The sequence below is a fragment of the Notothenia rossii genome, assembly GCF_949606895.1.
Source record: "Notothenia rossii genome assembly, chromosome: 1".
In the NCBI taxonomy this organism is placed as follows: domain Eukaryota; kingdom Metazoa; phylum Chordata; class Actinopteri; order Perciformes; family Nototheniidae; genus Notothenia; species Notothenia rossii.
Genome location: NC_136912.1, coordinates 86,549,012 through 86,563,256, shown reverse-complemented (window position 1 = coordinate 86,563,256; position 14,245 = coordinate 86,549,012). Strand labels below are relative to the sequence as shown.

The window sequence follows — 14,245 nt, the reverse complement described above, 5'->3', positions numbered from 1 at the left end:
ATTGGCAGCGCAGCCCTAATCTCAGCTGGGACTTCTGCAGAGATTCATCTAGATTTGTGGGAAGTGATCCTACTTGTGGTAATAATAACCAGGCAGATCTGCTCAACAATTTTCGGGAGATTCCAATGTAGAGGGAGGGCATGTGATATCACCCAAATGCTAGGTGTCCACATGTTTTGGTTTTTACTTTGAAGGGTTAAGCCCTCTGAGATCTCTTCTGTCACCCTAGTATTTGGGAGAATGTTCAAAAGTTTGTTCTGTTGCCCACAGTTTTTAAAATGACATTTGGAGAAAGTCTGTTTTAGTTTTTACTGTAAGTGATCTCTACCAAAGAAATTATCTAAATGGACTTTAAAACCATCTAGAACCCATTACCAGTAAGAAGTAAAAACATGGCTGAACTGACCATACAGTTACATTGAAATAAAATCGCAAAAACCTGCTGCTCTATTTTTAAGATTACGAGAGATTGCTCTTAAGATCTTAACTGTTATATTTCAATGTGTTTTTTCCTTACATGAAAGATTTTGTCCTTCGTCTGTTTCAGAGTTCAATATATTCCTCCTCTGGTTCCTGGGGATCTTACTCTCAGCAGCCTGGATACAACGTTCACTGCCCTATGCAATCTGGAATCCAGTAAGTCCATACCCACTCACAAACCCATACCTTGTGTTATCATGAGCTAGGAATAATATATTTATCAGCTGAATAGCATGACCAGTGAGTTTGAAGTCACACATGCTCTGTACTTGATATCTTTCCTAACAAGGCAATGCCTTTCACAATGAGGGCTGCAAACGGTTGAAATGAGGCAATACCTACCTCAAGGGGTTTCACACGTGAGCAAAAAAAAGGCCTAATGCCCTGGAGTCTCAAGTATTACACAGTTACATGTAGTTGTTATGAGTGTGGTGTTTGTGTTGAGCGTCTGGTGAATATTTAGTCAATAGTGTTTATGTTTGACTCATGCGTGAGACAGCCACATCCACATGGCAAACAAACACACTTCCCCATAATCCTGACCTTCTTTAAAGGACACAGAGTCTGAATCACAAAGATACAAAGTGCTATGTTATTATTATATAGGACACAGATACCATACATTTATATCTGTATGTGTTCTGCAAAAGTGCCATAAGATCTAAAAGTCCCTAGCTGTATTTATATTCCAAAAATATTCCAATATAAATGTTACTGTGTGACAGTGACTGAAAGGATAAATGTAAGAGATGCTGCTTCATTGAGTTTATTCGAAGCTGTGGTTCTGATTAGTGAATCATTTCAATGGTTCGCAAGAAAAGAAATGTGGTCGCACCCTAAAGCTGTGCCTACCCTAAAGGTTGAAGTTGTATCCTTCCTATGAAATAACTGGAGTGTTAAAACGGGGCCTTGAAGGTATTCAGACTCTTCTTGTGTCGATTGATTTTGTATTATTAGTTATTATAAGGTCCTACTATTGATTTCCTGAAGACACCTGAATCAACCTAACACAATCAGGCCCTCCTTTAAACCTGACACTACACCACCTGCTCACGTCATAGGGGAGGGTCTCCTTTATCTCACATCCTTCATTTCCTGTAGTGGGTGGCCCGGTGTCAGCGTCACTGGGTGGGGGGGGGGGTAATAATCTCAACATCTTGACGCTCTGGTGTTTTAATGACCTCACCACTAAATGGGAGATGTTTGTGTCTTTCTTCCCACATGAAGTGTGTGTGCGTGAGAGAGTGTGTAATTCAAAGGCTGAGCAATTTCTCGACTACACCGGCCATTTAGCAGAAGCAGCACCACATCACAACAGAGCAGAAGCAGATGCATGCAGACTTTGTCTTGTCTCCATGGCACCCGTCCAACCACATGATTGCTGTTCACAAATACGTTTTGACAATAATCACAGTCCAATAGACAATCACTGTGGTGGAATAATGGAGCTGAGACGTCTATCTGAATTAGTCAACATACTTTTTCTTATGCAGATTCAGTTAAGGGGTGCCTGGATGTGGGTTTGACTTCCCTGGCTTTTGTTAAAATGGATTGAAATTCCATTTAGCATTATTAATATTTAGACAACATTTCAACAATTAATAAAATAGGGCTTAAACTGAAACTTCTATCATGTCGTTTTCATTTGATTTATTATTTATACTTTTATTGTCATTACACAGTAGGCCTACTTACTATGTAACAAAATGGTCTCTCTGCATTTGACCCATCCTAGTGTTAGGAGCAGTGTATTAGCAGTGTAGTTCTGGTGTGTATGGAGTGTGAAGAGCATGTATTAACTGTGTGAGCAGTCTCGTATGTACAGGCTTTATCTAGGTCATCTTCATGAATGCGTGTTTGCATTAGAGCTTGGCACTCACTATGGACCATGTATCACATTTGTGAAACAGGTTTTTATTCTTATGTCAGAATGATAACTATCAATGTTTTTAAAAATGGTCATCATTAGCATAGTGTTTTGTTTAACCAATGCAAATGTCAGGACTTTTTGGATTTAATTTGAGAGAGTGTGGGTTTGTATACGAACATATAGCAGTCTTTTTTTATAGACAACATTTCGTGCTTTTAGGCAAAACTTTCTAAATGACTTGGATTCAGTCATCGTCAAACCTGTGTCATACCAAACACAACTCAGGAAGTGTTTGTTCGCAGAGTGGTGTTTTGTTATTGCTGTCTGTGCAGTGTTTCTTTGAAATTTCACGCAGCAGATGATGTGTGAGTACGTGGTCTGTGGTTTTTGATTTCGCTCATAGTAGTTTTCTGACATCAGGTTGGTTTTACAAGACCCTTATCTCACTCTCTGTCTCATAGTGTACTAACATCTGGATCAAAATCATGTTTCTGTGGTTTTAAAGAAGCAATCGGTGTGATCAAATATCATCTCATGACTTAATTATTGTCTTGTAAATACCATCATGTAGCAAGAAGTGGTTTGAAAAGTTGTTAATTCAGCATTTTCGATGTCAGTAAATGTTTTGGCCCAGAGTTACCGGACATGATGTTTTGAGAAATAAACAGGATTCTAATCCGGAGAAATGCTTTGCAATCATTTTTTTTTTATACTGGTATAGACATTTTTTGTCAGTTGGAACAATCCAATTTTTGCCTTCTTCAGTATTTCTGATATTCAGCAAGGTCCCTTCATCATTTGTCCCTTTTACGCTCGTCTGTTCTTTTATAATCTATAGACTACTGCTAAAGTGTGTCTGACTAACACTGAGGATTCAAGGATCCTTGTCATTATGCAACACAAGGCTGCATCAGGAGGAATGTTAAACTCAGCAACACAATAATTATATAGGCAAATAATATGAAAGGCGTATCTAAATAAAGGCATTGGCCTCAGGGGAAGCTCGTTTATCAATTTTGACTGTTTGCACCGAGCGTCATCTGTTCACACAGACTCCGCCTCCTCTTGTCTCACCTTAGTCCTGCATGGCACGAGCTCTTTCAAATGCTTTTATGTGCACGATCATAAGACGATTAGAGTCATTGATTGAACTTGAACGCCCATACGCTAGTTCTCTTCTCACAGGGCCATTGAGAACAAGCGTATAGGAGTGAATCTGACACATTGAACCAGTGAGGAGAAAATGTGAATGGGCCAGCGCTTAGATTGCACTCACTGGAATGCTCACTCACCTGCAAAGCATTAAATATTCTCATGCTTGGTGATAAACATGTCCCAGAGACAGTGAGTCAATGTTGAGTTAGCTGAACAATAACCGGTTCATTCAAGGTGAGAACACTTGATTTAACTAGTATAGTGTCTTAAACGGTCCCCTACCCATCTGCACAGAACCAGTCAACAGTACAGTTACATAATTAGGTGATGGCAAATCCATATAAGGCTCTGTAAAAAAAAAACATATGTCTTATGAAATAATGTTGTGTAATTTTCCAGTTCTGTTATTATTATCGCTATATTTTAAAACAATTTAAGGGTTACTGTATAGCTCGGTGGTTACAGGCAGCTGTTGGCCCATATTTAGAACATTTCAGGCAATGTCACCCACATCTATGTTACCCTTTAAACACTGTATCTCTAATAAAGGCCTCAGTTTGTGAGGTTAGGTCGTTCCACACAGCTGAGTCTGGGTGTTTGTTTACAGCATTGGAATAAGAAACAGGCCACAAATCCGCTTCTATTTTTATGTTTTGTTTGTCACTGATTGTTTATGACCAACTCTAGGTTATTAATCACAAAGGTTCATATTGTGTGCATCTTAGGTTAACATGGCTCTGTGAAATAGGACTACATTGTGTTACTTAATACTGTATATTCCTTTATCACTATAGACTACATTTAGTTACCTAATACTGTATATTCCTTTATCACTATAGACTACATTTAGTTACTTAATACTGTATATTCCTTTATCACTATAGACTACATTGTGTTACTTAATACTGTATATTCCTTTATCACTATAGACTACATTGTGTTACTTAATACTGTATATTCCTTTATCACTATAGACTACATTTAGTTACCTAATACTGTATATTCCTTTATCACTATAGACTACATTGTGTTACTTAATACTGTATATTCCTTTATCACTGTAGACTACATTTAGTTACTTAATACTGTATATTCCTTTATCACTGTAGACTACATTGTGTTACTTAATACTGTATATTCCTTTATCACTATAGACTACATTTAGTTACCTAATACTGTATATTCCTTTATCACTATAGACTACATTTAGTTACTTAATACTGTATATTCCTTTATCACTATAGACTACATTGTGTTACTTAATACTGTATATTCCTTTATCACTATAGACTACATTGTGTTACTTAATACTGTATATTCCTTTATCACTATAGACTACATTTAGTTACCTAATACTGTATATTCCTTTATCACTATAGACTACATTGTGTTACTTAATACTGTATATTCCTTTATCACTGTAGACTACATTGTGTTACTTAATACTGTATATTCCTTTATCACTATAGACTACATTTAGTTACTTAATACTGTATATTCCTTTATCACTGTAGACTACATTTAGTTACCTAATACTGTATATTCCTTTATCACTATAGACTACATTGTGTTACTTAATACTGTATATTCCTTTATCACTATAGACTACATTGTGTTACTTAATACTGTATGTTCCTTTATCACTGTAGACTACATTGTGTTACTTAATACTGTATATTCCTTTATCACTGTAGACTACATTTAGTTACCTAATACTGTATATTCCTTTATCACTATAGACTACATTGTGTTACTTAATACTGTATATTCCTTTATCACTGTAGACTACATTGTGTTACTTAATACTGTATATTCCTTTATCACTGTAGACTACATTGTGTTACTTAATACTGTATATTCCTTTATCACTGTAGACTACATTTAGTTACCTAATACTGTATATTCCTTTATCACTATAGACTACATTTAGTTACTTAATACTGTATATTCCTTTATCACTATAGACTACATTTAGTTACCTAATACTGTATATTCCTTTATCACTATAGACTACATTGTGTTACTTAATACTGTATATTCCTTTATCACTGTAGACTACATTTAGTTACTTAATACTGTATATTCCTTTATCACTATAGACTACATTTAGTTACTTAATACTGTATATTCCTTTATCACTGTAGACTACATTTAGTTACTTAATACTGTATATTCCTTTATCACTATAGACTACATTTAGTTACCTAATACTGTATATTCCTTTATCACTATAGACTACATTTAGTTACTTAATACTGTATATTCCTTTATCACTATAGACTACATTGTGTTACTTAATACTGTATATTCCTTTATCACTGTAGACTACATTTAGTTACTTAATACTGTATATTCCTTTATCACTATAGACTACATTTAGTTACTTAATACTGTATATTCCTTTATCACTATAGACTACATTGTGTTACTTAATACTGTATATTCCTTTATCACTATAGACTACATTTAGTTACCTAATACTGTATATTCCTTTATAACTATAGACTACATTTAGTTACTTAATACTGTATATTCCTTTATCACTATAGACTACATTTAGTTACCTAATACTGTATATTCCTTTATCACTATAGACTACATTTAGTTACCTAATACTGTATATTCCTTTATCACTATAGACTACATTGTGTTACTTAATACTGTATGTTCCTTTATCACTATAGACTACATTTAGTTACCTAATACTGTATATTCCTTTATAACTATAGACTACATTTAGTTACTTAATACTGTATGTTCCTTTATCACTATAGACTACATTTAGTTACTTAATACTGTATGTTCCTTTATCACTATAGACTACATTTAGTTACTTAATACTGTATATTCCTTTATCACTATAGACTACATTTAGTTACTTAATACTGTATATTCCTTTATCACTATAGACTACATTGTGTTACTTAATACTGTATATTCCTTTATCACTATAGACTACATTGTGTTACTTAATACTGTATGTTCCTTTATCACTATAGACTACATTTAGTTACTTAATACTGTATATTCCTTTATCTCTATAGACTACATTGTGTTACTTAATACTGTATATTCCTTTATCACTATAGACTACATTTAGTTACTTAATACTGTATATTCCTTTATCTCTATAGACTACATTTAGTTACTTAATACTGTATGTTCCTTTTATCTCTATAGACTACATTTGAAATAGATTAGCAGAAGAAACATCCGAGGCTTTGTCCTTTGCCCTTTCCTTCTGCTTGCTTTCTCTTCGCTGTTCACTCTTTATACAGCCTGCAGCCAAACTGATGTGCTTTCAGAGCTGGGTCAAAGTTCACTTATTGCAATGCGCTCTGATGATAGCATGAGAGTTAGAATTAATTATTGTTTTGCCAGTAAGGAAGAGCTCTTCCAAGGAATCTCAGTATTTGTTTGTTGATGGGTGTGCCTTTGTAGCTGAATGGTCTCTGGGTATTTGACTAAATATTGATACACATGTTGTTCCGTGGACAAGAGCATTATCCTGTTTATTATCACTTCAATGGAGATTCTGCTTTCTCACAGGGAGTTTCATGGACCATTTGTCTTGAATTGACTACTGTTGTTCTTTGTTTCAATTGTAAGAAGAATAGTTTCTTAGAAGTCAGAGTACATGACATTTTTAACTCCATGTTGTGCCTTGCTGGAACAGGGACAATTGTCACTTTTCCTTAACCAACAAAATCAATAACAAAGTGGAGTATTTGTTTAAACTACTTTTTAAATGTATCTTTGAATAGTTCTAGTCCTAAGTATCTACCTTGATTCCTTATTTCCCATGTGTCTTATCTTATTGTAAGTTCTGCAGTTGAGGTATTGTGCGTGTTGTAAAGGATATTTCTTAGATGCTAGTTAAGTGTGTTTTGAAGAACAGCCATTATGCCAGGTCTATAATGTTTGAAAGGTACAGTACATTTAGAGCTGATTCAGTGTGGACTTGTCAACAAATAAAGAAGACTATCCTTTAAAGCTGGGGTAGCTCATTCACTTCAGATACACTTTTTGCTATATTCCATGGAATGCTCTTAACATCCCGATAGCAATGAATACATTAAATGCTTTGACAATAAATACATACAAAAACCTGTCACCTGTGGAAGCCGTAGTACTGTCAAAAGCACGACCAATCATTTTAGCCGGCCCGGCTAAAATAACTGGATGGCCTACCTGCCTTCTGTCAGCCTTCCATCTGTGCACAAACTTATTTCGTGCCCACATTGGTCATGTGTGTGTTCGTGTGTTGGAGGAGGGGCTCTGTAAGGAAGTGGCAGATTTTTTTCCAGATGTGTACTTTCAGATTCTAGCGAACTCGAGCTGGTTTCTCCATTCTTACCTACCCTACCTTTTTAAGGAATGAGGTTAATAAAAACAATGACTATGTAAAAAATGGTTTCACGTCTGGTTAAATGAAATACACTTTAAACAATAACAATGGAGAAAGAGTACTAATATATAAAGCTACAAAGTATGTAGGATGGCTTTACACATGCAAGCAGAAAGTCAACCAGGTCGTTTGGCACTGGTCCAGAACCAGCTTTGTGTTGTTGGAGAGCAGGTACTGCGGCTAGCCAAGACTTCTTCCTTCATAATATCACTGACGTGTCGTTAGCTACAATTCCAGGTTGGGGATTTCCAGGCTGAATGATTGATGTGATCTTTCTTGGTACTGAAACCAACCTTTTTTCCCCTAATTTATGTTCACCACTCATCATGATTGAAAAATTGAATCTGCCCCCTTCCCTATTTCATTGTCAAATATACCTTCTTATTTGGTTCATCATAGAAGACAGAAGCATAGCAAATAAATACCCAATTAAAACCTCCTATATAAGACTCTATATCTATGACACCACAACCCAGTTGCATTTATGATTATCTAAAAAGGATTTTCTAGCACAAACTCAACCAAAAGTCTTAATTGAACATGGAACCTGATTTGAAATGGAGCTGCTTCTGTACACCGGCTCAAGTCTGCCCTTTCCTCCTCTTGGTGGGTTATGATCTTAAATCAATCAGTCTCACTGATCTCTGGCCTCTTGTTGACGGCGATGAGCCAAATCCTGTGAATAGCTTTGGCCGAGCTCAATCCCTCTGAGCCGGCGCCCTGGTACATGATTGGAAGAGAGGAGCGTGGGAGGTCACGGTTACAGCTCCACCTTAACAAAGGTTTACTTTTCCTTTCGTTTTTAGTGTATGCCCAGTGCCCACTACTGTCGGCTAAATTGGTTGTTGTGTTTTTGACTCGACTTAAACTCAGTAAGAAACTGAAAACACCTCATGTCTGGAACACAAGGCATATGGACCTGTCTCTGAAGAGGATGGTTGGTACTGTTGAAAGTTGGACCTTTGATCCTCAAAGCGGGTATGATCTGTTCTTCATTCATTGACTCAGCAGAAGCTTGCCCTCGCCCTCCCTCTGTCGTTCTCTCACCTTATTTAAATCGCTAACCCTTTCTGCCCGTCTGACTTGATATACGTGTTTTCATTATCTCTCATGTATCTTTGGCAGTTGACGATTACTTTACCAACTACTTTTTTGGCTTTGAACACTTGCATTCTTAGACACTTAAATTTAATAAGATACAGGAGCATATTGCTTCACTTCACTGGCTTCAGTCCCATTCCGTGATTACATTTTCAGACCGTTTTCGTCAAAGGAAAACTGAAAGTGTTGGGTACATATTTGCAATGAGTTGGACTTGCTGAAAACATGATGTAATGTAGAAGGAAAGTGTTGAATCCTCGTATTTAAGTATTATTGAACTGGTCCACCGTCTTCAGAAATTATCCTGACACTTCTTTTCATTCCTCTACTGGAGCTGCGTATTGCATGGTTCAAGGTGTACATTAGGGTATCTGTATAAGGGTGAAGAAAACAGCATGTGTCAGTTTTACTTGGAGAAGTAGCTGCTAAACAAACTAAACATCATTCCTTCCCTCCCCCTCCCCAGGCCATACCACTTGGACAGCAGCACTACCACCACCACTCCGGATGTGCACATGGACATGTACTCGGGATTCCCTGACGTCGACTTTTCCGGCCTCAACCTCCCTAGGAATGGAGACTTCCCCCAGGTTTGTTCCACATAACTCTCTTACATGTTAGCCAGTTAAATGTGTATTAACGTAACACTGACAAATTGTAGTGCCTACAAGAATACACTGTTGGACGCATTCTAGTACTCTTTTTTTCTTCCCTTCCGTCTTACTCCCTTTATCAGAGGGCAGGACCTTGCCTCCCACCCACTTCTTTCATCCTGTCTTTCAAGTGTATTCAACTCTGCTTAATGTACCATGGAGCAGCCTGATTAAAGGCTTGTGTTGTCTAGACGACCGAAGCAGTACCTGCCCCATTCCTGCCGAGGCATGTCATTAATAAGACACTGTAATTGAACGTTCTTCCAGGCATTCCCACTACGTCTTCTGAAACCACTGTTAGGTAAACCAGGAATCCACACAGAGAGATCTGTTGAAAGTTTTGAAGTAAACAATTGGAGTCATTTCATTCCTAAACTGGGAAAACACAACTATAAGACTATGACGATTGTTTCAGGATGCACAGACGTAGGCACTGAAGTTCAATTACCTCACCATGCCAGATGATTACTATTCGTCATTTGCATTTTCTATGAGTGTGTGTCCGTCCAACTTATTCCTTATAGCCACAATCATATGAATAGGAGCTATGCCATTGTAATAACACAGGTCAGTGAGTTTCTAATCGGAGGCCTCTTGGGTTGAGCAGATGAGTGCCATTATGCAACCATATAAAAAAATATGCCATGATGAGTTTTAAAGAAGGGCAGTCATGGGTTACAAAGCAGACATGCCGTATTCTGATTAACATGTCTCACAAAGGATAGGGATCAACCATCGGGGTTTTTTCTTGGTTCAAATGAAGGACAAAGCAGTAAAAAAAAAAGGGGGCAGGGTAAGGTGTGTTCAAAGCCCAGGGGTATGTGTATTTTCTATAAATAAAATGACTACACACATCGCTAGATAATGAAGCCCAGCGAATCAGGAGCAACAATGAAGGCCCTGTTCAATTTTGAGAAAATTGTTTGGTTTGATTATGTTTTTCTTTGTTATTATTGAATACATGTAAAAAAGCATTTCAAATGCAGTGAAATAATGTAATGCATTTAATTAAATTCTAATACACCAGAGAATGTAATTTCTTGGATAAACCAACACATTTAAATATTAGCAAAATTGGCATAGAGGAATAGGTTTTTCCTAAACTGCTGTGTGCAAAGCTTTTCTCCTTGTCTCTCTGGAGGCTACAGAGTCAAACAGCCTGAGGGTCTTATAAAAGCTTATGGTTGTGTTTTACATTCATTTAACTTGATCAAGGTTTTGCCAAATAAGTGAGATTCTTGCAGGCGCATCTTCTATTGTGGCTGGCACAGGAACACTGGCAAGTCCTGGGAGTGAGTGTTAACTCATTTTTACATCATTGGTCCCTTTTTAGTTGAAAAATTATTGGATATTTCCAGTCAATATTCATCCTTTGCTGGTATTTTCAAGGCTTATATGCATGTTTTGTTATACCTTATCAACCCACATGAGAAAATTCTCACATCTCACATACATTGATGTTGGCAGAAAAAGCAAAAGTTTATAGGAAAGCACAAATAGACCAGAAACTACAACGTAACTTATTTGTAGTCGCTATGGGTAAAAGCGTCAGTGAAATTAAATGTTAAAATGGAAAAAGTTTCACTTCATGTTTGTGTCCAGGTGTTTGGAGGAGCATAGTGGTTCTGTGGAAAAAAAAGAAAGAAGAATGCTTGGAGTTATATTAAAATGTTTGAATTGAGTTTTTAAACCGAGGGGAATTCAAAGACTACGAATGAAGACGTTTCTATATAAGAAAGTAATGCGTCATCCTGATCACGTGCTTAGAAGTGATGGCAAGGATTTTGTGATTCACATGGGGTTTCCCTAGCTTTCCTGTTGTCTGCAGTGTTTACCCCCTCTGGCTATAGCTGTATTCCCTACGAGTAATTACAAGGATCTATATTTATGTACACATATAGAAAAGTATCTCTTTATAGTTGTCGCTTTTTTAACGTTTAATTAATTTAAATGGGCTCTTTCATCATTGGTGCATTCATGGTCTGCAAGTTCCCGGCAGTTGCGACGTGGAATGTTATTGAGCCTCAGAAAGAGAGAGAGAGGTTTTCTGCTTGTGTTGTGCTTTCTCAGCTGTTCTCTCTGGTTTTCGACACTCCCTACCATGTGAGGCATGCAGAGAAAATGTAAGTCACGGGGTCATCATGACTAACCCACCACCTCACCACTCGGACCATTTTTCGCCCTCCACAATCCTTCCGATCATGAGAACACTATGCTGACTCTGTCCTTAATACACTGCTGAACCATGACGGCACAGAAAACGCTCAGTCAGTGGATGTCCTAGTTTAGTTTGTCAGGTGACTGCCATGTGTATCTCAGCCATGTGCTTGTTTCAGTCACTGCACAGCTGTTGGAGAAGTCTCTTTTTGGTTTGACTTCCCGCAGTGTAACAGTTTATTTATGCAGTTCACCAGAGCTCGGTTGGAATATCCTCTTATTGTGAGGAAGCACACTGTCGGAGCATGTGGATATCCGTCTGTAAAGCTAAATATTTGTTTGTTTTACATTTCTAGACTAACATTACAGACTTGATCTCCTTTCTGGATCATTAGTCAATTACACTTTATCACAAGCTGAGAAAATAATTTCATGGGCACCGTACTATGCTGTATATGAATTTGGCCTCTCACATTTGAAGTTACATGTATTGGATTTAGACAAGTAAATGATTCTCTAATTCACCGGAACATGTACGGTAGATACTTCTACTGGAACTTGTGTTTCCTTATTTTACAATTTATTTTATAATGTGGTTCAATTGCAAGTGATTCATGCATAAGTCAACAATGAAAGTCCCCTTATGCATTAAGTCTCTTGGGAGGTTCCTTGGAAACTAATGACATCCTTAAAAAGCATCAAAAAAAACAACTCAGTGGAATTTATATAAACAATGGAAACTTTGACAAAACTAAATTGAGATCATATTTACTCAAACATTAGATGGCAGCTGCTTTATATTTTGTCAAATTAGCTCTGATGACTCTAACAGTGCTGGTTCACTAACCACCAGAGTTAATACAAAACATATCCGTAGCCATCACAAAATGATACCAATACTTTAGAAAAACATCGACTGTGCTTCTGAAAGTAAATCACTGTGGTTTAAAAGTGAATTTAACACTCTGCCTCAGTGACACGTGCACACCTGTCTATGGTTGGGTCAATGGTGGAGTATTTGATCTTTATGCAGAACACCAGAATATTAACAAGACTTACTGGAAGACACCAAAAACAGAACTCATTCACTCACACCACCACTCTTTGAGGCTAACCTCAAACAGTCAACAGCACGTTGCAAGCATGCAGATTAACACACATACTGTACACTCGTCGAGTACTGTACGTACACATGTACACACACTGAGCACGTTTAGGAATATTCACAGTGATATTCTCTTGCTACATACTCTCATTCTGTCTCTCTGCGGTTCCTCTCACTATTACACACACACATACTGTATTCATGTCCAGAGTGCAACCTTTAGAAGAACTGAACTGCCGTCTGCTTTTACAGCTTAGTTTTGCTTAGAAATGCACTGGCAATATTTGAAGTTATACCCAAAACCTAAATGTGTCTTCATCTTTTAACACATTGCAATTGTATACCCCGGACGAACTGTATATGTATTTTGAAAGTGCGAGAAATTCAACAGCAAACTCCAATTAGTCTTTAAACCTTTGTGACCCCACAGACCCTTTAGCAGCTGATCCATGGGTACATCCTTATTTGTTCAAGCACAGTTCAAACCGACTTACATATATCTTCAGAGTCCAAATATGAACCGTGCCATGCTAAATAAGAAGGACACATTCAAACAGATATTATTTTAGTGCCGTAGTAGATCATCTTGTTTTTTTTATGTTACAATTGAAATCAGTTGGTGTTTTCCCGTGACTTCCTTGAAAGATAGTCTTATTTCAATGCCCAAGTTTAAACAAAGAAGGTCTATTATTTTGAAGGGTTAACAGGGTCACAGTTTTCTTTTGGGAGTGCCCCACCTGATCCACCTTATTTTTAAATAAGCCATGGATGCTTGAACATATAACTAGCCTGTATTTGATTTGGTATGTGCATGTGACAATGAGGCTGCATGTTTAATGGTCTGTACGCAAACTGTTTGGTCTTTAATAAACATGCATGGATTCAGCCTTCTTTAGGCTGGGATGCAATGAGGTGTTTTTTAAGTATTCAAAAGAAGCTCATAAATAATTCATCCCTACCCGTGTAGGCGTGTATACACACACACACACACACACACACACACACACACACACACACACACACACACACACACACACACACACACACACACACACACACACACACACACACACACACACACACACACACACACACACACACACCTATTATTCAGAGGATTCCCACTCATAGCATGATGACACCACGGACAGGCGCCACTCAGTCTCTGAGAGTCTGGCTCCCCTGCAGTCCTGCAGAGACGGACATTACAGTACCTTACCACGCTGGCTTGATATCACATATTCCTGGAAGCTGGCTGTGCAAATTGACCCCTCCATGCCATCCATGAAGGAGATAAATCACATTATTTCTGTTTT

General features: G+C 37.4%; 1 protein-coding gene across 3 annotated transcripts in view; it reads left to right on the top strand.

Annotated features, from left to right (window-relative positions):
• Positions 1-14,245, top strand: part of sbno2b (strawberry notch homolog 2b) — a 61,649-nt gene that overhangs the window by 12,440 nt on the left and 34,964 nt on the right. For all 3 annotated transcript variants that reach the window (XM_079647634.1, XM_079647635.1, XM_079647636.1), the window contains exons 3-4: positions 548-636; positions 9,481-9,604. In XM_079647634.1, coding sequence (XP_079503760.1) covers positions 548-636; positions 9,481-9,604 — 213 coding nt within the window. The remainder of the gene's footprint in view (positions 1-547; positions 637-9,480; positions 9,605-14,245) is intronic.